Below are 27,119 nucleotides of genomic sequence, written 5' to 3' on the forward strand. Positions count from 1 at the left end.
TGAAAACGCTAACCCTCTTCCTGAGCAAGCCTAGAGCCCGAGGTGGGGCGGGCGAGGCCGCAGCTAGGGGATGAGGGGTGGCTCCGAGGGAGCAGCCCAGTCGTGGCAGGGCATCTCCGTGGAGGGGTTGGGCACCTGGCAGGGAGGAGGGCAGATACCTGAGGGGGAACAGCAGGATAAAGGAGTGTGAGAAGGGTGCAGACAGCAGGGTGAGAAGCTGCCTCACACAGCAGCAAGGATACCTGGAAACCACATTAAGGCTGTTGGAAAGGGAGTCACCAACATGGAAAAATCCTGTTGGGTTGGAAGGGAGGCGGTTCTTAACCTGTGCAGACGTGACCGTGTGCACACGGAGACACACATGCACATACATGCATCTAGGAGAGGGGAGCAATAGGACCCCGGTTCCCACGAGAACACGGGCACCCAGATCGCAGTTTCTCATCTAGATGCCCCAGCCCGGGATGGGGCAGGAAGGACAAGCTGGAAGGAAGAGAGCAAGGGCCACATAAGCCAGTGGGAATGGGGCAGGCTGCCAATCAGGAAACAAGCAGTGCATCAAAATAAGCAACAACAACACTGGATTGTAACCCAGTGAATGAAAAAGAAATCCACGAGCTCACAGCAAATTCCCTCAAAGTCTGATGAGGAATACCCGCTTAGCAGTGATGCACCTCTTCCCAAAACTCGTCATTGCCTACAAAGGGGAAAGGGGACGTTCAGAGCGGAGAGTCCGGCAGCACCTGCTTCATCAAGCGGTAAGCAAGTTGCATAACCAGTGACGGGATAAATCTACTCATGTGCCACCTGACACATGTCGTGGGAGGAAGGCAGATCTCTGCCGTGACACTCCTGTCAAAGAGATACAACCAAAATTTAATCCTGAGGAAACATCGGGCGTTCTTCTAAGCTGAGCCTGTGATCCTCTGGGTGTCAGGGTCAGAAGGGTCAAGGAAAGCCTGAGGACCTGGTCCAGTTTGGATGGAACTAAATCCAGGGCAAGGCACGATGTGGAGCCAGGTCCCTGTGCCACAAGGGCATCCTGGGACAGGTGGTGCACCTGGATGTGGTCTGAGGCTTATGGGGGTGGCAGAGTGCCCACGTTCACCCCTGGCGGTGATGGCCACGCTGGGATTATGCCCGTGGAAATCACAGTAACTCACTGGTGATGGAGCTTCACCACAGGAGCTTACTCTCCTGTGAAGCAGGAAAAACGCTGCTTAGCTCTGTGCTAGCAAGTTTGGGATTTTTTTTTTCCAAGATAAAAATTGGAATATGCACTGCTAGATACCACTGCAAATTTGCCAAAATCAAATCTCCAGGATTCTTCTTTCTCTTATTCCATACTGTTGAAATCAGAAGGGCCAGCCCTACTCAACTTTTTAAATAGGAGCTAAATGCATATTTTTTAACTTAGAAGAGGTATATGTCCTTCTGAACTCAAAATCCACTGAAATGAGTACAGAATAGATTACATTCCTAAATTGCAGAGAAATTTTAAAAACACAATATAAAATATCTATTCAGTTCCTGGATTTTTCATGGCAAGAAGGAAGTAAGGAATTCCTTTCATTTTCACTGACATTGTCCCATAAACACCCATTAGAGACTGTGTGAGGACGGAGGAGAGCTCTTGTGATTCCTTGGGGGAGGAGGGGTACAGGAGAATGCCTAGAGAATCTAATAGAAACCAAGGATCCTCGCCTGGAAGGTGCAGTTCCATAGTTAGACACCACCACCCACACAATGCCAGAGGGTTCACCCATCCCCAGGAGCACACGCTGGGATCCAGGTTGAGAAGGCTTGTTCTAAAAACCTAATGTAAGAGTACTTAAAGAGGGAGAAAATAGAACACGATTGGTAAAATCCAGCTTGGACAAGGGGTAAATGAAGTGGAAACAGTCGGCGGTGGCTAATAAGAAGTCAATTTCACCGGCGGAGACGCCAGGATGTGGCACAGGGCCAGGAGGGCCTCTAGGGAAATCAGCCACGGGGCGGCTTCTCTGTCACTTGGCCGTGGGGGCCGAGAGGCCTGGGCTGCACGAGGGGAGGCGACGAGCAGAGACGCTCACCCGAAGACCCTGAGACACTGAGGCAGGCAAGCCAAGTGGGAAAAACAACACTGTTTCCAATTCAGCCTAGAATATAGGCGTTCCCCCCCCCCCCCCCATCCAAAAGTAGACCATTCCTCCAACACCTCTCCTAAGCCAATCACGGCTTCCTGCCAGCAAAAACCCTCTGGGGGTTCTTTCAGTTAGTAAAAAACAGGCGCTAACAGAGGTCTGCTAACAGAGGTCTCCAAGCAGCACAAAGCTGGCCTTCAAACAGCAGAGGAAATCTGTCATTTGCAATTTTTGTTATTTAAAGTAGATGAAGGGAATTTCTGCTTTTGCCAAGGGATGGAGAAAGCTGCGGGAGTGGGGGTGCTTTTGCCCCCAATCTTATCAAAGAGAGAAAAACAATCTACGACAGAAACAAAGAAAAACCCACACATCACTGTTAAATTATACCAAAGTTTAGAGAAGAAATAATAGCCAACTCGCTACCAACTCTTCTATGAAACAGAAACGATGGGACTGTTTCTCAACACATTTAATGAGGGCAGCATTATCTTGCTACCAAAACCAAACAAATATGTTACAAGAAAAGACAACCACAAACCCAAATCACCCATAAACACCGCTGAAAAAATTTCTTAACAAAATAATAGCCATCAAGTCCAGCAATATATTAAAAAAAGATAACACAAGTGGGGGTTATTACAGGCATTCAAGGTTGGCTTAATAACCAAAATTCACTCAGCATGATCTACTATTATCAACAAACTAAAAAGGAAAAGCCAGGTGATTATATCATAGATGCTGAGAGCACATTTTGTAAGATTCGGCACAGGTTCTTGACAAAAACAGTCAGCAGATGAAAAAACATCACGCTGAATGGTGAGAGCAGAGCGAGTGAAGGTCGTGCACCCCACCTGTCTCAACACTGCACCAGGAAGCACTGGGCACTCCGGGCATGCCTTCCTCAGGGAGAACCAAGACTCCTGGCAACACACACAGGAAACAGCCCGGAACTACTATCACATGCAAATTTAAAGAAGAAAATGCTATAATCCAATAATCACTACTTATTAATTTTCCTTGAAACACTCTGTGCAGGACAAATCATGACTTAAAGGTTCTAGACGTCCAAACAGAAACGAAACTCTCAGATTCACAAAAACCAGTGCCAGCCTCCAGCAGACTCAGCCTTGGTCAGTGGGGGGCAAGCCTGGCCCAGCCCAGAGCATACAGGGATGCTGCAGGCCACAGCCACGAGGCCATGACGGACGGAGGGGCCACACTTACCGATCCAGCACTCCAAACGTGCACAGGGGGTGGTCTTCACCACATCTGGAGGGTCCACGCCGACATTCAGGCACAAAACTAAGGCAACACTGACCGTCTTCATCTGGAAACACAACAGAAACAGCAACCATTTCAATATGCATCCCACTGACACACTCTTCCAGGCTCAGAGATGTCCCCAGAACACACGAAGCCCTGTCCCCACCACTGGCCTCTCCAACTGGCTTCCATTCACCCAGTACCTGTGCCGCCCCCATGGTGCCACACCAGTAACCTCCTTCCTGGAGGGGTTTTGAAGTAAAGTGGACAGAAGGGAAGAGGTCCATGTTAGGGAGGCTTCCACAGGCTTCCTTTATGATACATTTCCAGAAACAGAATTATTTGACTAAAAAATATTAAGGCACTTGCTACATTCTGCCAAAATCCTCTGCAAAAATTGTGTACAAACTTACACTCTGACCAGGTTATGCTACTCTCATTATTTGAAGTCATTAATGATTTGATGAGAGAAAAACTGCCATATTGATTCAGTTACCATTCTTTCAGTATTAGTAACACTGGGTATTTCTTCAAATGTGTATTCACTGTTTGTAAATTTTATGTTCTGTGGATTTCCTATTCATGCCTATATACCACTACACCGGCATTGGTGACTAATTCTGATTGATTTCATGTACTCTTTACATACTCAAGACTGCATCCACATTATTTGTTGCAAAGATTCCCCTAGTCTGGCATTTACCATCTGATTCATTTCCTGCTTCTTGACGCACAAAACCTTGGTTCTATCATCTGGTACAGCTTCCTGCACACCTGTTCCTTCTCCAGCCACCTAGTATGGGGAATGTCAGTCCTATCTACGTAGCGGCTCAAGCCAGAAACCTGGAGCTCATCCTTCAAACATTTACTGAGCATCTACTAGGTGCCGATCACTATTTTTAGGTGGTGAGGAGACATCAGTAAATCAAAGAAACAAAGATCTCAGTGGGGGGAGGGGGTGGGATGGGGATATACTTCAAACAGGTGAGAGGACTCTGGGCTGAGTTACCAGCCTGGACCCTTCCCCTGTTCCTGAACGCCAGAGCCCACCCCTGACTCCTCGCCCCATCTGTTTTATTCTGTCTCCTAAATGCCTTCTGGGCCTGTCCCCTTGGCTATCCCCGCTCCTGACCATACAGCCACTCCCCCACTGCCCCATCCCCAGGGCAGGCTCCATGCTGCAGCAGAAGCATACCTCTTCACACACATCTCCTCGCTGCCCTGTTCCGTCCGTCCTGAACCTTCAAGATTTAGGTTTGAACTGCTCAACATGCATCAAAATCTTGAAAGCCCAACTCCTGCTAAACACGCCACACGCCTGCCACGGCCCCATCCTCAGTGGCTCCAGGTCCTCAGCCCACTTGGCATGACCTCGGGGCCTCCCAGCCACAGCTCTCTCGGCCTGGAAGGCTGCCTCTCCCACTCCACCAACTCAGACTCACCTTTGCGGTTTCCGTGCAGACAGCCATTTCTCAGGGAGCTTGCCCCCAAACCCCGGCAGGCACAGCACTGCCACGCACCGTGCTCTCCCGCTGCCAGAGCTCTCGGACCTAGGCTCCCCAACCCACGATGAGAGGGGACCTACGTGGATGCCAACTCCCGGCGCACAGCAGAGCTCAGGCCCTCCGTACTCACTAAGGGCCCCGTGCATTTCTTCTGGTGTTTTGATATATTTTACGTGTAACCCTTCAAGTTACCTGGAGGTTGCTGTGGTATATGACACAAGGGGATTAATTCCTGTCTCAAAAAACTAGCCAATCGCACACCAATTCCCTGCTAAATAATCTCCCCCAAACTCAACAAGTTTGTATGACTCCTGTAACATATATAAATTTCCAGATAGACCAGATCCTACTTCAGGCTAACTGAATTTATCCCATCATCCCATCAACCAGTACTTCTGGCACCACGCTGATTTAAGTCATTTATTTTTACAACATCTCACAATGCTTGGGAGAGGAGGTTTCCTTCCTCACAATCTTTTTTAAGCTTTTACTTAGCTATATTTATATTCATCTCTTTTTTTCCCAAATTAATCAGTTCTTCAATTTTTTAATCCCATAGAGACTTTGACTAAAGTTGCATTAAACTGCATATTGATAACACTCAGTATTTTAAATTATTTTCTTTGATCTGATAATTCCACATTATGAGAATCTGTCAGAGAAAAATACCCCAAAAATAATAAAGGGGAAGTCTGTATGTATAAAGATTTCCTTCACAGCATTTTTTATTCTGAGTGCAAGTAGAAATGACTTAAATTTTAAGTGAATAAAGGAATGTTTAAGCACGCCATTATATTCTCCTAACAGAATAACACTTAAATTCTTATAATGTTAAATGAATAAAAATTGATCCAAAATACCAAAAAAAGCATATTAAACATATAGATTAATTTTGGCAAGTGATAACCTCCTAATACTTGATTTTTCCATATAGGAACACAGTATGTTTCTCCATTTATTCGAGTCTTCTTTTAATTTTTGTCAGTACTCCTTTCTTCGTTTTCTCCACTAAGAAGTCCTGCACGTTTCTTTTTGGATTATTCCTCAACACATCATGGATATTTGGGGGAAGTGTGCTTCTACACATGCACTCTCCCATCGTGTTTCTTACAGTAGCCACTGACACCTTTGCTGCCACTATGTTAAACTCCTTATTAAATGTCACTGCTCCTTGGTGGTCCCCTACAGGGCCTGTGAGTTGACAAAGATACCATGTACAAATAATGAGTCCATCCTGTCCTTTCCAACGGTTCATTCCTCTCCCGTTTCAGGTCTTAGGCATTGCCCACAACTTCCAAAATAGTATTGCTAATGAGTGCAGAACGTGGCAGTGGCGATCCTCACACTGGTTTTAATGAGCCGTCATGAGTGTTTCCTCATGAGGTGCGCGGGCGATGACAGCGAACACACATATCGCCCACCTTCCCAAAGTGCGTGTTAGCGCGTTTCCCAGTGATGGAAGATCTCCCAGTGGAAGTCCTGATGCACCTGTTTCCGATAACCGAAAGAAATCCAAAGAGGATTTTTACTTTTCCGAGAAAGGGCAAGAAGTGGAAAGGCGTGCAGAGTTGGTTCTGCAGGTAGCCAGCGTGGAGGCAGTGCCCCCCGAGCTGGGAGCGGGGGACCCCGGAGCTCCTTCCCTGGGGGCCACCCGAGACATCTCAAGTCCAGCCCCCAGGTTCTGAGCTGTGTCTGTCAGTGTGTGGGCTTTATCTCCATTTACTGTGTGCAGCACTAGCAAGATGTGTCCCTAAGGTATCAGAAGAGCCTGAGAGAGGTTATTTTTTGGGGTCTGGGGATGTTCAACATTTTTTTTTCCACATGAATTAATGGTAATTATTTCTCTCAGGAAAGATTTCATAGGAACATACTGCTTTTGGATAGCGGGGAAACTCGTGTAATCTTTATCACATCAAGAAAGGATTCCTGTGTTCAAAACAGAATTTAAAGTGTGGGGAGGGGAGAGTATTTAGTCTTAAAAAAAGCAGTCATTAATGATAAATCACTTTCTACAGGAGCTGCACGCCTGCTGCCAGAGACACACCGAAGAGAAGAACAGTGTCTTCCTGCAGACGTGTGCCAGCATCTCCTAGTTATGAACCATAAAAAACAAATGGTCCCTTTATCGTCAGGAGACAGGGCAGAAAATCAATCAGAAAATGGTAATAGTTATTGTTTTTCTTAGTCATTTTCCAATATTTAAGTGACCAGTATCAATAATCCCATACAGTTGATCAATTATCTTACAGCAAACTCAGTCTTGCAGGAGAAGCTGCTTCAAACTAGAAGTTCCATGGAAACATCTCGGTGGCCTTCCTTTGGTGAGTAATACTAATAGCTGTCCCATGACATTTTTAAAGCAAGGGGTTCTCCTTTGCTCTGACACCGGGTACCTAGGTCACCCTCCTGAGCGAGCTCCAAGCCGCCTGGCTCATCCCTGAGCCCGATGTGGGAAGCCCCCTGGAGAAAACCATCTATCTCTAGGGATCTGGTCGCATTTTCAAAAGGATTGCCTGCCCCTGCCAAAGTACAACGGGTCTCTGTAGTCTGACCCTGTCCTCAATCTGCGAGGGGACATGCTCCTAAACCATCAGGTTCCTTTCACAAAGTCCAGCTGAGGGAGTGACACTCAGCGGGCTAATTTAAGGAATGCTGACCCCTTGGGCTTCAGGTCTGGCCGGCGCCTCTGCACAGAGGGCATCCCCGCAGCCAGCCCCGTGCCCAGAGAGGACGGGGGGAGAGCCACTCCTCGGGGAACACGTGCTCAGTGAGCCCCCACGCTCCCCCTTGTGCCTCAGGGACTCAGGGCAGGCCTTATGCTCGGTCACATCTGACGTTTCTTTTTTTTTTCTTTTTTTTTCTTTTTTTTCTTTTAAAGATTTTATTTATTTATTCATGATAGTCACACACACAGAGAGAGAGAGAGAGAGGCAGAGACACAGGCAGAGGGAGGAGCAGGCTCCATGCAGGGAGCCCGACGTGGGATTCGATCCCGGGTCTCCAGGATCGCGCCCTGGGCCAAGGCAGGCGCCAAACCGCTGCACCACCCAGGGATCCCACATCTGACATTTCTGAGCAAGAGCCACCTCCACTTACTCAAGCTCACCCCCAAACAGGCAGGAGGTCAAGCAACATGAGCTCTCTGGCCATTCTAATCCTTTCCTAAAGGGTCCTGACCCAGATGCTCACATCCCCACCTGCTTTTCTAGCATACCTGCTTTTTCTTCTAACCCTCCCTGGGGTGAGGGAGGTGGTACAGGATGTGGCAGGGATGGGGCAGGGATGTGGCAGGGATGGGGCAGGGATGTGGCAGGGATGCGGCAGGGATGTGGCAGGGATGCGGCAGGGATGGGGCAAGGTGTCCGCACAGTACCCAGCAGCTCCAATCATGGTCCCACCTCTCCCTCCTCAACCAATGCTCCAAACACATTACATTCCCTCAACCTCTATGACCACACTTAATTGGCTTAAAAACACAATTCTCAGTCAAATTATCTCTGATTTAATTATAAAGTTATTATGTCTGAAGCTCTCCCAAGTGCTTAGAAATATAAATGGAAGCCCAACGATCACAGTTTAGTCCCTCGAAACACTAAAGAGCCCCAGGACCCCATGCCTGTCACCAAGCACAGGCTTCATCGCTTTCCAAGTGAGCAACAGGAGGGCACGGCCCTCAGTGTGATATTAGCTCCATTGTATTGGTGAAGACACTGAAGGAGGTCATCTGATTAGCCCTTGCTCATACAATATACACTGTTCCTACAACCTGAGTTACACCTTTTTAAGAAAACAAAAAAGGTCTCCAGGATATATTGACATGTGGATTAGAAAAATGTATCTGGCCTAACCAATTTAATTCCACCAGTGGGCAAAAGACATTACCAGTGAATATCCTTAAACCAATCAAATGTGTCTTGTGTTCCCTTGCAAATTTTAATAGCGTTGGCCTGATTCCAAATGTGGTAAGTTTTAAATTCTAAGCTATACCCCAAAGTGCCTTTTTGGTATTTTATTTTCATTTTTCACTCCAAAAATTCCAGATTAATGTCTTTTAATAACACAGTTACAGCATTAAGAGAATTTAAGGGCTATGAAATTTAATGTGCCAGAAACTGCGTAAGAGTATATAAAATAACCATTTTAGACTTCAAAACATTTGTTCTCCAGTGCAATATAATTGAAGAGGATAGTTCTATCCCCAGAGGTTAATTCTGAATTTGAAAAGAGTATCATTTTGAGAAGCTATCAAACATTAAGTGATCATTAAAAACATGTGACCTTGGACTTGTCAGTCAATTCCAATCACTCCTGAACAATGCTCCAACCCTTAAGGTGAGTGGGTATGGATGACTGCTCAGGGCCTGAGGACTTCTCCAATCCCGAGCTCTGGCTCCAGACCAGGGCTCTCCAGCAGCATCCCTACGGGCGGCACGGAGCATTCTGCCTTAAGGCTCTGAGCCCAGCCCAATGGCCTCAACCACAGCTTGGACATGAGTGGGAGCGGCGGGGGACAGTCCAGCAGGAGGGCCGGGCACTGCTGAAAAGTCTGGCCAGGGTCCTGTCATACCATCCTCTGGCACCAGGTGTGTTTCGAAATTCAAAGTGTTTCAGACTTACAAAAGGATAGTATGGTACGTAACTCAAATCTCACAGCATACACCCAAAAGCGTCTTTCTGCAACAACAGCCAGTATTGAAAACTATTAAAATTTCCACAGTGAAATGCACAAATATCCACTCTTCAGGGAATAAAGACTAGCAACAGCCTCAGCCCAGGTCACATCCGCTTTGCTGTAGTCGAGCTGTGAAAACCTCTCCAGTGTTCAGAGCTGGCTACCTTCAGAACTGCAGACGAGCACCTGCGGACCCAATCGCCACCCCGACTTGAAAACCCCTGTATCCCCAAGTGTGTGTCACCTCACTGATTAAAAATACATTAATGCCTGTCACCACGCAAAGAATTTGAAATAAAATCACAAGGGATGCCTTTGTTTCCTCCTACTTAACTGATTTGATAAACCATATATACTTTAAAAGATACAGTTGATCAAGTGGTACAATCAAATCTGAATATAAATTCACAGGCTTACACACAATGACACCCAAGCCGATGTGCAGAATGGAGAAAGTACATATGTGTTAAACTGGCCAATCACGGCTTCCCGCTCCCCATACTGAGAGCCTGGCTCACTCATCCTTCCCGACAAACACAAGCGTGCGTAAAGGAAAATAAACAGGAAGCGAGGCTGGGGTTTGCCACAACATCCACTATCCCCCGCCTGGCTGAGGCAAAGCCACCCAATTCCCAGCAGTGCTCGTTAAGATTCAGAGCATCAAGCAAAAACTTTGAGCAGAGTCGAAGCTACACAAATGCATAATTTATAAAGGAAGTCAGAAAGTAGAACACAGAGCAAACAGAGCAAGTACACCACGGGGGGGGGGGGGGGGGGGGGGGCGGGGGGGCAAGTCGAAAAAAAGGAAAAACAGGTTTGCCTCCTAACTCCCACCCCCAAAGCCTGCTAGAAAGAAGTGAACAGCAAACCTAGCAAGAAGCACATCAAATGGAATTTCTGTGCCCCAAACCTGCAACACAACACAATATCCTCATCGCCAGCCGCCCAGGAACCTGGCGATTCCCCATCTGCATATTCCTTTGTTCATTTCAGCGGGAACCCGAGCCAGCGAGGTTCTTAAATTTATGAGTCCGTTCCCTACCTTCAGCCAGAAAACTAATTTAGCTTTCAGCTCTCTTTTTTGAGGCTAAATTCTCTCTATAGTTCCCTGCATTTAAAACCTGCCTCCACTCCTATAAGGCAGGCTAATGAAAGGGAAGAGACAACGGGTAATTTTCCAACATGGAAAAATCAGAAAGTCTCGTTCTGGACCGTGTGTGCCAGAGCGCTCCTTTCCCACCTCTCCGACCCCCTCCTGACTGCCCGGCACGCTCACTTCCCACATCACAGGCCCTTGAGAAATTCAGGTCTCGGAAAATCAAATTAAAGAGCTGCACACAAAATAGGTTTATTATAGAGATCACAACTGCCTTAGACAAACTAAAGAAATCCCTTCCTGAAAGAGCTCTATACTGAATCTCTTTATGATCCCTTCGTGAAACAAGTCGTCTTGTTGGTGCCACCTCCACCAACCTGAGCATGGGGGCAGGGGTGTCTGTCAGCGACACGCCCCCCCCCCCCCACCTCTGAGAAGCCACCTTCTCACACTAGAGAGCTGAGAGAGGGGCAAGAATGACTTTTTTGCCTTTTCTTCTAATACCGTATTGGGTGAAAGTTTAAAAAAAGAAATTTAATTACCAGTATCCTTATCTAACAACTGAAAATAAAAATACCTTGTCACAGAGGGATAATGTGAAAATATATATGCTCACAAATTAATTCTAAATAGTTCAACAATATAAACTCTAAATATGCTAAACTCAAATACTATGGAAGCCTACGGGTCAGGCTCAAAGGGCATAATTAAATGGCATATATTAAATGATGCCATCTGTTACATGATGGAACATTATAGTGCCTTTAAAAACATATTTTCAGGGGTGCCTGGCTGGCTCAGTTAAGCTTCCAACTCTTGGTTTTGGCTCAGATCATGATCTCAGGGTTCTGAGATGGAGTCCCACATCGGGCTCCAAGCTCAGCAGGGAGCCGGCTTAAGATTTTTCTCTCCCTAGACCCTCCCCCTCTTTAAAAATAAATAAATCTTTAAAAAAACAAACATATTTTCAGGTTTCACAAGTCTGTTGGTGGGCTCCACTGGTAAATGGGTAAACTCTGTAGTGTGTGAATTATATCTCAACAAAGCTATTTAAAAAGGATGTATTTTCAAGGACTGGTAAGTGGCAGGGGAGGCACCCAAACATAACATGAGTGAAAAGAGGAAGGTGCAAAACCACATCCACGTAATTATTATTCCAAGTGTGTAAACACATACATGCAGAGGACGCAGAATAAAAAACAAGTTGTCACAAGTGGTTTCCATCTCTGAGGAGTGGAAAGTGTGGACGATTCCTCTCTTCTTTGTATCTGGCCCTTCTGTGTATTTCCAAATTCTCCACCATAAACAAGTTATTTCTAGAAGCAAAGGGGAAAGTCAGCTATTATTACAATAGCCAAGGATTTCTTGTGTGTGTGCACGTGTGCATGCGTGTGTGTGTGTGTGTGTAATTTTTATTACATTCTGAAGAAAGAGAAAACAGCTTGTTGGGCTAGCTGAAGCTTAGACTAGTATCCAAGGCAACGAGCGCTCTGGGATCGTGAGAGGAAATGTAATGTAGGCCACAGTGAGCATGCTCACAAAGAGAGCCCCGTTCTCAGTCCCAAGCATTCCAACCACACCGAATATGGCCTCGTGATCCAGAAATACCTGCTCCTGGCAAAGCAAGTACAGCAAAGGGCTCCCATCTCTCTTTCCTCTACTCCTTCCCAGGTTAGAGCACACGATAAAGCCCACTGCTAAAATTTCTTTCTTGGGAATGAGATTTTCCTTCAATAAATGGATTGATTTCAAGTCTATTTAGAGAGTTCTTTTATTTGATAAGACACTGGGTCATTGCTTTTCCAATCCTAATGTAAATTAGAATCAGCATCATCACCATGGGAGCAAGTCATTCGTTCAGGACTAACTTTTCTTCCACTCTTCATTATCCAGCAGTATGATACCTGGGACACACATTTCATAAAAACAATCCCAAGGCAAACAAAACTACACAGAGCTCCCATGCTGGCTGAAGACATACACCTGAGGTGGCTGAACACCCTGATAACAGGCATTTCACAGTGCCAAAATCCAAGCATGCGAAGTGGGGCTATTTCCTTCTGCTCCCATCCCGCGTCCTGTTGGGCCGACATACCTGATGAAGCAGCTCTCACAGGTCCCGCAGCTCCACGTGGAGAGCATGGTGGACCATGGGGCCCTGCAGGGGGTCACAGCCCCATGAAAGCTGTGAGGCACAGCACAGCTTAGGGGGCTCCCAGGAACTCCTCCTGACCATGGAAAGGAAGGGAGGTCTGGTGTGGTAAAAGAGGAAGGCCTGCACAAGGTGTGGCAAGTGTGCAAAGGGACAAGAACCAAAAAGAAAAAAAAAAACTTCTACCTCAGAGAGAACAGTTGATAGCATGTGCAGCTACAGGCTGTGAGCAACGAAAGGCACAGGCCCATCGAGGTCTGCACACTGACACCCAGATGCTCCCACAGGGAAAGAATGCAGCAGACATCTTGGCAACTTCCTACACTATGGGTGTTACCTTCCCAAGGGAGAAAATAAAGCAAATGTGAGTTGGACTCTTGCAGTGAAGGGGCTTGCTTGTGGCTTACACTCCTCCAGCTATGCCAACCTACCCCTCCACCGGGAGCCACATGGCAGGGGCACATCTTGAGGGTGGCAGTAGAAGGTGCCTCCCAACGTCCCAGCTGTTCAGCCCCTCTGGGGTCTTCATAACTTCAGGATCTGGCTCTGAGTCCTCCTAGAGATCCAACAACAAATTCCTTTTCTGCTTCACCTTGCATGGATTCTGACGGCTGTAACTAAGAACCCTGAGGCTCTACAGCTGAACCATCACTGGAGTTAAGGAAATAAGCATCTTGTAATAATCACCTGCTTGGGGGTCATCATACCTGGGATGTGTGGGAACTGAGGACACCCAGATTTGCCAAGATGCCGTTATCCCAAGTGGGACCTTGACCTCAAGCAAACTAGCTGACCACTTCTAAGGGAGACAAGAAGGGAACAAAAGGTCACAAGTGAGCCATCAATGAACTACCACCATCAAGAATCTTCCCAGACCCTGGACACTGTCTGAAGCTACCCAAGGAGGCACCTTGATCTCACAGTATTTTGGATCTAAAATTGGTGCTGGCATCTCCTTACTTCTGGACGATGGAACAAGAGCCACAGCCAGCCTGCAGCGCACTGGAGCAGGAACGGAGGACAGTGCTGGGGAGGGAGAAGCTGCACAGCAGGGCACCTACAGCAGGCGGCCAGTGGCTCCCCCTGGCACCGACTAAGGGACAAAGGCTTAGCAAGCCTCACCTTCATAAAATAACATCAGAACGCCCCCCCATGACCCAATTATTCCTAAGAATTCTAAGTGAGAAATGACCACAGGATAGGGCCACAGGTGTAAAGAATCATAAACATGAAGTAATAAATATCAACATTTCAACTTCTCTCAAAGTCCCGCAGGTGAAGGTGACAAACCACGAGCTTCCTCGGGGCTGTTGGCTGCTAAGCCAGCTGAAAGCAAGCCCAGGTCTATAGCCAGGCCCGGAATTCAAAATCACGGGCGAGCAGGGCCACATCTTCACCCGCTGCTTCAAAGCAGGAGTTAGGATCTGAGCAGTGAGGTGTCTCCTACAGCCTGCCATTCACTACGTACACTCCTGCTTGACACGCTTGCAACTCTGCCCAAAATGTTTTGTCTTCAACTTCTCCATCTGCTCTGCTCTCAGAAGCCGCTGCAAAAACACACAACGTACCCAAATGCAGAACGGCCACATCTCGCCACCATGGCACCATGCATGGACAAAGCCAAACCTCACCTAAAAACCCAGGTCTACAAATTTGGTGGGTTTTCTGCTACCAACCAAGCTCAAGGATCAGTCCAGAAGGAGCCATAAAAATCACCGACAATCCCAACAAAACTTATGATTTGAAAGACAAGGAAAGAAAACAAGCTAGGTGAGTGCTAATGGCAAAAACTCTCCTCTTAAAAATTTTAAAGAAAAATCCAAGTGGAACCTCAAAAACACTTAGATTGACTATTTTTCCTTTAAAAAAAACAAAAAGCAAAACCAATTTCAAAAGTGAATGACACTCCTTTCAGGGAACATTTCAAACATGAATCACAGCAAGTCCTCTGAACCTTCCCCAGGGAGGCCACTTCACTGTCACCTTGCTGTGTCTCCCCCCCGCCCCCCCCCCACCGACCAACCAGGCCTCTCAGACCACAGCACCAAGCTCAGGGAGCACTTATTCATGGGGAGGGGGGGGGGGGCCCGCTCTGGACTGTGGGCAAGTCCACCTCACCTGGTCACCTTTGAAGCTCTAGGCCTTGGGGCCCTTGCCGACCAGAGCAAGGTCCTGACTAAATGTGGGGGAGAGAGAGAGTGTCTGCTTTTTCAGAAGCTAGATGACAATCAAGGACATCAAGGACCCTCCCACACACACACTACTCCAGCGGTATCTTTGGGGGCTCTCCACAAATACCAGGAAGAAAGTCGATATTCTTCTCAAGTCCTGAGACAGGAAATCCACCTGCTATAGCCAGCCCTGGGGACGGAGACAGCGTGGGGATGGATAGCTCATCATCTGCACAGGCACCGACACAGAATGCAGGACCCAGCTGAAATCTTAATGCCACTTCAATAACGCTTCCCACTGAAACCAGAGAGAATTTCCCGAATCCAAGGTGTTTTTCCTGTAAGTGTCCATACATAAATGCTATTGCACATTAACTGTAAGCATAAAAAGGAAGGCATTAAAAAAAAAAAAAAAAAAAAGGAAGGCATGAGAGGTAGGGGTCTAAGTATTCATTTCAAATGTCTTCCTCAAATGCCTGCAGCATGGGAGGTAGTCATGGGTTCAGAGGATGTGACAGGAAGGGCTTAGAACTCACCCTATCTGACATGAAGGGAGACAGCTTTGCAAAAGAGTGACACTCAACCTAGGTCTGAAGAGAGAATTTGCAGGCCAGCAAGCAGTGCCAGGCAGCACAGGTCACAACAGCAGAGGTGGAGGATGGCTGGGCTCTCCAGGAGGAGTGGGGCCGGGAGGGTACACCTGCCATGCTGAGGGGGTGTGCTTCACCTACAGGAATGGGCTGCACGGGGGATCCCTGGCTCTGGGAAGCTGTTGTGACGCTTCTGAGCTATGACATTTCAGGTACTTTTGGTTCTTTTTATAAATACACTCATGCACTAATATATATTATTTTGCCCTTAAAATTTCCACCCACAATTTTATGGCCTTACATCTTTGACAATGATTTTCAAATCAAATTAAAAGTTCAAAGAAAAGTACTCCTATCATCACAAGATACAAACTTCAAAGAAAAAAAAAAATCAGTCACAAAGAGAAAATTAGGAATCAGAATGGCTTCAGAGATCTCAAACGGAAAGAAAGCAAAGCAGATTTCCAACCTAGAATTTCATAACTAGACAATCGATTAAATGTGATGAGAGTAAAATTAAGACTCCTATAAAAAGCCCGTCCAATTTTAAATGATAGAGAAGAGGATGGTGTACTCAGTTATAAGCAGATTCACGAACACAATGTGGAGCCATCACCAACACACTGGCATTCTAGCCCAAAAGCCTGAACCTGAACATAACTGTACAACCAGTTGGACCCCTTCTTCAAAAAGTCAACATTGTGGGGAATCCCTGGGTGGTGCGGCAGGTTGGCGCCTGCCTTTGGCCCAGGGCGTGATCCTGGAGACCCGGGATTGAATCCCACATCAGGCTCTGCATGGAGCCTGCTTCTCCCTCTGCCTGTGTCTCTCTGCCTCTCTCTCTCTCTCTCTCTGTCTCTCTCTCTGTGACTATCATAAATAAATAAAAATTAAAAAATAAAATTTAAAAAAAAGGTCAACGTTTAAAAAAAAAAAAAAGGTTCTCAATTTGGAAAAGACGAAAGAACCATAAACCACTATAACAGAACTTGGCTTTCAAAACCGCTATGAGAGATGTCGTGAAACACCCGGGCAGATGTGGGCACAGATGAGGCATGAGACGGCAATGAGGATGCAGAGCTGACTCGAGGGAGTGACCTCAGGGTCGGGGTCAGGCAGGAGGGCATGTGCCCACAGGTGTTCTGAGTTCAGATGACTCAAAAACACAAGGGGAGGAAAAGAGCCAATAGGGCAAACTGTGAACAACCCTGGATCTAAGTGGAAGATACAACGTTGTGCATCACCCCCTACTTCTGACTGTCCTAGCTGAATGAGGGCTTCTACAAACAGAATGGAGGCCACCTCGTTAAGAAAACAAAACTGATCCCAACAAGAACACCAGCAAAAATACATTCTGTTTAAAAAAAAAAAAAAAAAAAATTCTGTTGCTTCAAACTAGCTTCCAGGTAAATTATTTCAGTTTCCATGAAAGGATAAATTCTGGAAACCATTACAAGGCCCACACGGTGCATATGTCTGTGCCACTCCAAAATTCTAGAAGAAGAGCAAGGGTGCTGTTGCATGCTTTCTGCCATTCTTGCTAAACTGATATGAGGCAGATGGCACCTTCAGTCCAGAACTAAGGCTGTGCTGGAGAACTTTCTGGGTTTTCCTTCAGGGGTGAACTCTAACATGTCAGGAAAGGCCACACTTCCTCTGGCCTCCTCTATATCAGGGACAGAGGATGCTCCTTCTAGGTGCTTCTGACACTGGCCCAGTGACCCCACGTCTCACTCACCCCTCCCACTAACCAACAAGAACCACCCAGGAGTGCAGCCCTGAGACCACCACCGGCTGCCCCCTCCACAGCAAACCCAGGAATCAGATCCCACCCCGCCATTATCTGACCACGCCACCCTGAGGGCAGGCAGCATTACAGGCTCCTCGGGTTATAATTACTAGTCAAGTAGATGAAGCCCACTGAACCCTTCTTATGAACAACAACAAAAACACTTGCTCACTTTAATGAGCAATCGTAATTGACAACAATGGGAACATTATACGTTACATGAACAAAATTCAGAAATGTTTTCCGTCTATATCATCATTATGTTGTATAATTGAGCTTTTGCTGCACATACCCAGAATAGGAAATGTTTTACATTTTGCTTAGCTGACTGTATAATGAACGTAGTAACACTGAACAGATACATGGGGGGAGCCTGAGGAGGAGGAGGAGGGGATGAGGAGGAGGGAGAGGCCACCTCCCCCTTGAAGTTTTCTCCTGTGGTTTACCCTCTTGGCCTCTCTCTCTTCCTCTCTCCCTCTCCCTCTTTTTCTCTTTCAGTCACCGTCCCCTGCTTCTCACCCATCCCAAATCTGTCCCACATGCCTCATCCCCTGTGTCACTGAAAGGCACTGCCAATCACTCAGCTGTAAAGCCTGGAGACTTCATCCCACGTCCTGGTGTGTGACAACCAAACTGACGTCCACTCTGCACGTTCTCCATCGCCCTGGTTCACTGCCATAGTCCAGGCCTCTGCTCGGCGTCCTTCACCACAGCAGCACATTCTCAACTGCTCCCCTCCTACCTGGCCTCTTCCGTCTGTCTGTGCCTCTTAAGCGGACCGTCCAGGCGAGCCGGGCCATCCCCCCGAGGCACCCTGGCAGAGGTCCTGAGCCTGCGAGACGTGGCTCTGCCTCCTGTGCCGGCTACCCGCGCACCTGTACGCAGGCCCTGCTCACAATCCCCAAGGCTGCTGACGCCCTCGCGTGCTCCAGCCTTTCTTCGCCTGGAACATCCTTCGCTCCACCACTTGCTCCACAAACTCCTGAAAACCTCTGCCCAGCCCGAGCGACCCACCTCTGGTCTCTCCTCCCAAGGCCCTCGCAGGCCATGGGAGCCCCGTGCTGGGTTCCCTGAGGGGCACCGCGGGCCCGGCCCAAGACAGAGACTCTACAAAGGACACCCGAGACCACTCTCCAGGGACGCCGCCGCCCGCGCACACCCCACGAGCCCACGGCACAGGAGCCTCCGTTGCTGGCGGGAGCCTACCACGGTTGCCAAGCATGCCGTGGAGGGAGAAGGCTGAGGATCACTGGCCAGGCCGCCACGTGCTCCACAGCAGAGGAGAGCTCCCACGCCTGGTGCCAGGCGTGCCTCCACTCTGCACACAGAGCAGGCCGCTCCGGGTGACTTGGTACGGTGACCACAGCACTGCTGCCAGGACGGTGATGAATGATGGTTTCACACCTGCGTACCATCTACTCCAAGGCCCTGTGGTGTTTCAGAAAGTTACCAAGACGAGAAGCACCCACACGTGTGTGAGAAAGTGGCACGTATCACAGACGTGGCAACAGAAGACCGAGGAGGGAAAAGAGGCTTTGATAGCTAACCCTACGTGTGGGAGAAAAAACTAGATCTCTACTGCAGACTTCAGATAGGCTGTAGACCGAAACCTGAAAAGCAAACCTGAAAACATTTAGAAAACAAAGTGCAAAACAGCTTTAGGGCCCTTGGGCAGGGAGTGGGTGTACAAATGGGTGAGAAGAGTCTGCAGCCACACACAGCACAGGTGGGAAACATGATGAAGCTGGTGCAGACACACAGAACTTACAAACACACACATGCACCCTGAATGCAGATCTAGGGGAAATGTCCACCTACCAATACATACAACCAAAGTGTTAGCAATTTTCCTGTTAAAAAAGGGAAGAAGGGCAGCCCAGGTGGCTCAGCAGTTTAGTGCTGCCTTTCGGCCCAGGGCGCAATCCTGGAGACCCGGGATTGAGTCCCCTGTCAGGCTCCCTGCGTGGGGCCTGCTTCTCCCTCTGCCTGTATTTCTGCCTCTATGTGTGTGTGTCTCTCTCATGAATGAATGAATGAATGAATGAACGAATGAATGAACGAATGAATAAATAAATAAATAAATAAATAAATCTTTCTTTAAAAAGGGAAGAAAAACTAAGAAATAAGATGCAATACAAAAAAAGAGCAAAAACTACAATTTCCAAAATAAAAACCTTAAGATGGCCACATGCACCCAACCTAATATTTCTCAGGGAAATTCAGACAAGATACTATTTTCACACCATGGTAGTATTTGGGAAAAAAAAAAAAAAAAAACACTTTTAAGTCCAGAATACCTAAAATTAGCAAGGCTGTGGTTAATCTGGAGCCCTCACTCTGGGACATGGGAGCACCGATGTGCTTGCTCTCTGGGTGAGTTCTGGCAACATGATTGACCAGACGAATACACACACCTACAAACTCAATTCATTTTAGGTAATCACCCTAGAGAAACTCTCTCACCTGGCTTTTTAAGTTTTACCTATTTAAGTAGCATTATAATGAAAATTGTATTTTCTTATTGTGAACAAGAGTTTAACTTAAAAAGGGACAAAGATAGAGAATACTTAAACGTGTGGCACCCAGACAGGACCATGTCTCCAAGGGCCCCAGTGACTGGCATCCAGGGGTCAAATCCTCTAAATGAGCAGTACCTAAATAATGAGGTGGGGGAGATACAAAGTCAAATTAATTTTATATACATGTACATACTCCATTAGAAATTTTAGGGAAATGATGGGCAAAATACTGGTTTTGGAGTCAGACACACTGAGTTTAAATCCTGATTCAACCACTAAAGGGCTACACTAGAAAGCGGGTAAGGTTACAAAAATAATAGTCAACTAGTAAACTAAAATAAATAGCAATTAAAAACTACTTTATTGATAAATGAGATTAGAACCATTAAATATTTTTTATCAACACTATAGTTTTGGATCCAAAATCGCCTTCAATTCTAACTAAAACATGACACCATCAATAGCCAGAGAGTAATAAAATTTTCATACAGCTTTCAATCAGTAAAAAAAGTCAAAGAAAGCCCCAGGACTGTAGGCATGCTATCTTACTGTGCACGCACATCACACTCAGCTGCTAATACATAATCTACAGCCATCCTTACTTTGCTGCTTCTATAATGGGTCTTTTCCTTGTTAGATCAGAAATCTTTAATCTAAGTATTCCCTCTAGAAATCTAGAGTTGAGTTTCAATCAGAGAATGGCTTTCCAGATTGCTAAGAGGTATCATTTGTAGGTGGATATGTGATACAACCTCCTCCACACACACACACATACACACACACACACACACACAGACCTTTAAATGAAAGAATGAATGGGCAGGTTGGTATGTGGGTAGGTAAACAGGTAGATAGATAAATAGATAAAAATAAATAGATAAATAGATAAATGAATAAATGGATAGGTATATACTAGTACATAGAGAAAGAGATAATGAGTAAATGGATGGGTGGTTGAACGGATTGATTGATTTTGAGTGGACACATTGATAGGTAAATAGATAATGCATAAATAAATGGGTGGGTAGGTAGGATAGACAGGCAGAAGCCTGAAATTTGCCTTAGGCAAATAATTTCCCACAGTGTCACCTGTAAAACAAAATCATACAAATACAAGCGACAACAGAACTATTCCCAAAGTCCAAATTAATCAAGTCCTTGAACCGTCAATCATGAAGAAGACTGCTCATAACTGCACCCGTATTTCAAGACCACATGAGAAACTTTTAGTAGGTAAGGATACCACCTCCTTTAAAAATGTACTGATAAGAAACACCCACAGAAAAGAAGGGCCCATGTGCGACATACCTACCACCTACTGAAACCTTGAACTTCACGATTCACATTTCAAACACTTGGATAATAGGATGGCAAGACCCAGAGGCAGAGCAGTTCCCAATTACAGCTATGGTCTGCTCTAGAGCTAGTCCACCCCTAGGGACACAGGCCTGGACAGGACAGCCCCCACCACGAACTGTGAACAGATGGAGAGAGCGCTGGGTCCTTTCTCTACGTAACTTTTCATTTCCAAACACAGGTATACTGCCTCTATCGTGTATTTCCAGAACTGTAGCTGGGGAAGAGGAATGCCCAGGTGATCCCAACCAGGACTTAACCCCCCACTCTGTTCATTCTGCAGCCAGCACACCCTGTGTGTCTGGAGCAGTCACTGGACAAGAGACGTAAGGCAGTCCATCCAAGGACACGCTTCCACTCTGGATACCACTCTAGCTGCCAGGGCACAGCTACACAAGGACCCTGCCCAGGGATCTCAGGTGCCAACCGATGCATTTTCATGGCCTCTGAAAGGCTGGGAAGGGTTTCACATTGCATCTACTCTGTCATCTACCATCTCCCCACATTTTTTCCCTTCACCTCCAAAAACATGAGACTAGCACGGTCCCATCGCTATTGTCACAAAACTATTATTCTGTCAAAGACTAAGATCAAATCCCAAGCTGTCCATATTTTGACTCTGAAATACTACAATACAACTACTGTCTTTCCTTCCTCTTTGGCTACAACTTTAACCTTGGGTCCAGCAACACCTGCCCTTAACCCTCCAGCTCCAGGGCCGCTTGAGAGCATCATAAACTATGGACCAACCTCAAGACCTGGATTATACTAACCCCTACTTAGCTGTATTCTAGTTGAATACAAGAAAGTCAGTCCACCAAAGTCCTGATTCTCTAGACCCCACACCGAGAGTTGACCTCCATCTCAGAACAGACTGAGGAGCCGGACTGGGGCAAGGCAGGAGAGGCTCCACGGAACTCATGGGGCCAGTCCACCCCATGCTTCCAGGACTGCAGGCAGCCTGTAATGCAACTATGTCTTACAGGTAATTAATACTCAGCCACAACTCAATGCCATTCTCACAAGAACAACTCTGCCAGCATTCAGTGCTTGCATAGAACACAAGCTCAGCTAAGTTCCATTTCTTTCCAGGGCTTAACATGAAATGCTAAAAAACTAAGTCTTTTTCTTCTCCCAACATACCACTACTTCCCTTTTGCGGCTACAGTTGTATATCAGTAGTCAGTTGGAACTGGCTTCATGTTTCTGGGATATTTTGTTTCTGCCAAGTAGAGGGTGCCTACATGACCAGCCCCAATAAAGATGCTGGGTGCTGAGCCCCTAAGGAGCTTCTCTGGTTGGCAACATCCCACACACATTGTCCTAACTCATTCCCAGGAGAGGCAGGCATGTCCAGATACTGCCTAGGGAGAGGACCCTTGGAAGCCTGTCCCTGTATCCCCCAGACCCCACTCTACGCTCCTCTCTTCCCTTTGTGGTTTTGCTGCCTCCTCTCTCCAAGGTTATCATGGCCATGAGTATACCCGACTAACTCCTGGAGTCCTGCTAGTGAACCATAGGAAGAGGGGGTGGCCTTCGGGCCACATGTAACCTATTACTTGTACAACCAAACACTGGTCAGCATTTCTCCTCATCATTCCCTCAACCCTTCAAAGGATACACCAATCCCTCCCAACTGCCAGCTTTCCTACAAATAGCACTGAATGGGTCAGAAGGTATCCTATCCCCCAGGCTCCTAATTTTAATGCAATGCATATTAGTACTCATTATAAACCAGACCTTCAATTAGATCTTCTGCTCTGAAAAAAAGCCACCATCTGTGCCAAATCCTCCTCACCCTGCGCTTTCATTGCTCTCACAGTTTCTCGATACTTTTCTCTTGGCGTGACAGCAGAGTAAGCTAGATTTACTCAACAACATCACAGGTCAGATTGCCTAGATAAAAGTGAGATTGGTTGCTGGAAGACATGTTTCTCGTAACAAAAATACACGGCCTCATGGGTGAGGCAGGCCGCAGATCCGACCCCTGTAAAGCCCCTACTTCTCACTGTGGTTCAGGAAGAATCCTCAAGCACCTGAGTAGGAAAAGCACACGGTGCAAGGTAGAACAAGTGGAACACCCCAGGTAAGGTCAGAGGTCTCTACCCGTGGCAGAACTAGGGAATGACACCCCTCGGAAGCAGACAGACACCGCGGCACACAGGAGGAGGTGCCCCTCACTCCGCACGGCCCCCTGCAGCCAGGTCCCCCTGCAGCCATGTCCGCATCACACACAGGTACCTGCCACCAGGTGGTGACAGAGGGCTCGGCATCCCCTGGCTGAACATCACACTGCCCCACGGGTGGGGACTCTAAGGGTCAGAAATCTAGGAAGGGCCAAAGGGGCAGCTGTCTCTGCTCTCCAACGTCTGGGGCCTCAGCTGGCAAGACACAAACACTGCTGATGACTTGTGGAACCACCTGGAAGCTTCTTCTCTGACACATCAATAGGAACATCCAGTGGGCTGGTCAGGGCTTCCTCAAGGCTGGTGGGTTGGGCCCAAGCACAAGTGTCCCTGAGAGAACTCGACAGAAGCTGTGCTGTCTGTAGCCCCCAAGACATAGCGCACTGTTTCTACCCCAGTCACAGCAGACCCCGGCCCAAGGCAAGGGAAAGGGACGTGGCCCCTCAATGGCAGGAGGGTCACAGCGACCGTCCAGGGACAGCATGTGGGGTGGGAGCCGCTGTGAGGTCCTCCTAGAAAATACAACCCACCAGGCTACCCTCTGGCCCCACGTCACATGCTTCCAGTGCAAAATGCACCCACACCTCCCCGGCCCCCCAGGACCCACGGAACTATAGGTCGGCCTGAACCTGGGCCTCCTGGTCTACATCACATGCAGAGCCCTGGGAGGCCCCTCACATGTTCCCTCCGACCACAGCCCCAGGGCCGCCGGGAGGTAGCAGGAGGTGGGGTGCAGGCGGCCGGCACACCCAGGGGTTCCCTGAACCAAAGAAAGTAGCCCACACTCGCAGCCAGCCGCGTTCCTCGGCCTGCTTGCCCCCTCGGAAGCGCGGGGGTCCGGGCCTCTCATTCCCTGCTGCCTCCATTTCTTCCAGCCCAAGCAGACACATCACTTCCTTACAGGCTCTGTGGGCTTCGGGAGCGCCCATTCACAACCCATTCTTGCACACAAGCACGCCCGCCCGCTCCACCTGCCTCCCGCGGGAGCGTCCCCTGCCGCGGGAACAGTGAGCACCGCCCCCTTTCATCTGAGGACGCTTCTCCTGGGGAGGGCGCTGGGAATGAGGAGGGGCTTTATGTGTGAGCCCAGCAAGCCCCGTCTCTTCACGCTCAAGAGTGTTCCTCACCGCCCCACCCCAGCCTCCTCTCCAACTGGCACTGGCACCAAGCAGCAGCCAGGTGGCACTTTGCATGTTCTGCCCAGAAACCCCCTGACCTAGGTCAGCAGGTTCACCGAGGGCACAGCATGTGTTCCCCACTTGGCTGGCCCCAGTGACAGGAAGCTGACTTGCCACCACCACAACAGGGACCCCATCCAGTCTGCAATTACACGCTCCCTCTGTTCCGTCCAGGGGTGGCCAAGTCCGACCCCACCACGCATCGCCCACCAAGACTGAGGAAGGAGAAAGACACCACGCACTACCCCCAAGCCATACTAGCTTCTGCCCTCCACACGGTCCCAGAGCCAACACCACAGGCTTTAGGGTTTTAATATGGCAACACCAGCTCCAACTTCCCAAACGTGTTCCACAATCCCCCCTTCAAAGTGGTATAAAATAACCCTGTTACTACTCTCAGAACCGCACGTCAAGCACTGAGGAAGGGCCCTGCAGGGACTGCCGATGTCCACTCCGCAGGTCTGGGGTGAGCATCCGCTGGGGGCTGCGTACCCTCCACGGGCTTTCCTCGAAGTGAGGCGGCTGCTCCAGAAACAAGCATCCCCAGACCTGAGGGAAAGCTTTATTGGACCTGGTCTCAGAGGTCCTGTGGCCCCTGGTCACAGTGGCAGATTTAAGGGGAGGCAACAGAGACCCCACCTTCAAGAGGCAAAAGTGTCCATGTCACTGACTGTGTGGGGACAACACAGTCTACCAGAAGCAGGGTCCAGACTCTTTCTGTTGTCTCTGTCCACCTCTAAGTCCAGCCCTTGTAGCAACAGAGCTCATTCCAAGCAAGTCTGCATACCACACAATCCCGGTTTCCACGAATTACTCCGTGAAACAGCTTCTAAACCAAGTGTAAGGACGGTAAGTAAGATGAGCTCTTCCAGCCTCTGAATGTTTAATGTTTAATGGAGAGACCGCTCTACGCACAGCTCTTCTGGATTTCTGGATTTCTGTTCTGGCAGCATCAGCTTCCTCAACCCATCCCTTCCAGATCCCCACTCTCTGCTCCACGCCGGGGGCACACGCCCTCCCAAGGCAGGAAGCACTCATTCTGTCAGGACGGTCACTGAGCTCCAAGTTTAAATTGAGACTAATGAAATATGAGAGAACCACCCTTTGAGAAGATAAGCAGCCACTGACTCAACACTCGGAGACATCCTGATTTAAGAAGGTTAGTGAGGGGGCGCCTGGGTGGCTCAGTGGGTTCAGTGTCTGCCTGTGGCTCAGGCCATGGCCTCAGGGTCCTGATGGAGCCCTGTGTCAGGCTCCCTGCTCAGCAAGGAGTCTGCTCCTCCCTCTGCCCCTCCTGCTGCTTCTGCTCAATCTCTCTCCTCTCTCTCTCTCTTGCTCTCTCTCAGATAGTTTTTAAAAACAAAGGTCACTGAGGATTCTCTAATCCAACAAACTGAACAGCCTTATAGTTCTTAAATTCCTTTACAGTGCCCAGTAAGAAACAATGACCACAGAACTATACTAAATACCCCAAGTTCAATCCAGAAATCTGAATTTCTTTTTCTTCTGTCACTCCCTTGGCCTCCCCCTCACCTCATCCCTGCTATGGACTAAGCTGTCAAAGGCTCCGATTTCTCCTCTTAAACTCCTCCCTACCTGAATCTGCTCTTAGGGATCCCCACTGCTAATCCTCTGTGTTCAGGGGCCCTCCCCCATGCCTGCTGTCACCCGGCTGACGGTACCTACCGGCTCCATGTCTCTCCCCATGCCCCACTCACACCAATCTTTAGAAAACCTAGCTTCTGCCTCCTCAAAAATTTCCACTGCTCCCCACAGCCTTTATCAACAGGGCCCCATCTCCTCCACCCGGTCCCCGGGAAGCTGCAGGCTGGCCCTGCTCTACCATCCATGTCACCCACACCCAGCCACATGGGCTCCCAGGGTCCCATGAAAAAGCCATGCCCTATCTCCTCTGGAAATCATGGCAACATCCTCCCTGCAAATGGAATTCCTTCCCCTTGGCTTAGCCTCCAGGGCCCCAGTCAAGTGCCACCCCCACACGACATCACCCAGCCTTCTGCTTTGTTCCTACTGCTCAGTGCCTGGACCTGGTGTCTGCTGCAGACTCCAAGGCTCAGTCCCAAACAGCCTGGTGTGTTTCTGCTGATGTGACTGCATCAGTCCCAAGATCACAAAACTATCTTTTAGCCTTCTTTCTTTTTTTTTTTTTTTTTGCCTTCTTTCAAACCCCCTCCAATGTCAACCCAAATAGCACGAAACAAAAGACAGTAATCGATAGGTATCTGCTGAGTGAACTGCCTGTTGGACACGGCAGAAATCAGAGCTGTTCTCACTGCTCTCATGAGAGCCTCTCAAAAGGAGCTGGGGATGCTGAGGCCTCTGGGCCCAGAACGAGAGCTGCTAAGACACCAGACTCCTCGTCCTCTTGTAAGAGCAAGCTGCACTGTGCTTTGAGAACATGCTCGATTAACCTGGGATGCAATGGCCAAGCTCCGTGCTGAACCCCAGCACTCAGATTCAGCCTCTGCAAGAGTCCATTTAAACAGGAGAAGGAGGGA

At 48.2% G+C, this 27,119-nt stretch overlaps 1 protein-coding gene and 1 long non-coding RNA gene across 5 annotated transcripts in view; one reads left to right on the top strand and one right to left on the bottom strand.

The window, feature by feature from the left end:
- Positions 1-27,119, bottom strand: part of RPTOR (regulatory associated protein of MTOR complex 1) — a 333,192-nt gene that overhangs the window by 258,238 nt on the left and 47,835 nt on the right. For all 4 annotated transcript variants that reach the window (XM_025468265.3, XM_025468264.3, XM_025468263.3 and 1 more), the window contains exon 2: positions 3,348-3,450. In XM_025468265.3, coding sequence (XP_025324050.1) covers positions 3,348-3,450 — 103 coding nt within the window. The remainder of the gene's footprint in view (positions 1-3,347; positions 3,451-27,119) is intronic.
- LOC112672913 (uncharacterized) lies at positions 526-9,891 on the top strand. Its single transcript, XR_003144603.3, has 4 exons — positions 526-758; positions 6,907-7,053; positions 7,141-7,212; positions 9,609-9,891. It is a non-coding gene; the product is annotated as an uncharacterized LOC112672913 (long non-coding RNA).

Source organism: Canis lupus, chromosome 9, assembly GCF_003254725.2.
Source record: "Canis lupus dingo isolate Sandy chromosome 9, ASM325472v2, whole genome shotgun sequence".
In the NCBI taxonomy this organism is placed as follows: domain Eukaryota; kingdom Metazoa; phylum Chordata; class Mammalia; order Carnivora; family Canidae; genus Canis; species Canis lupus.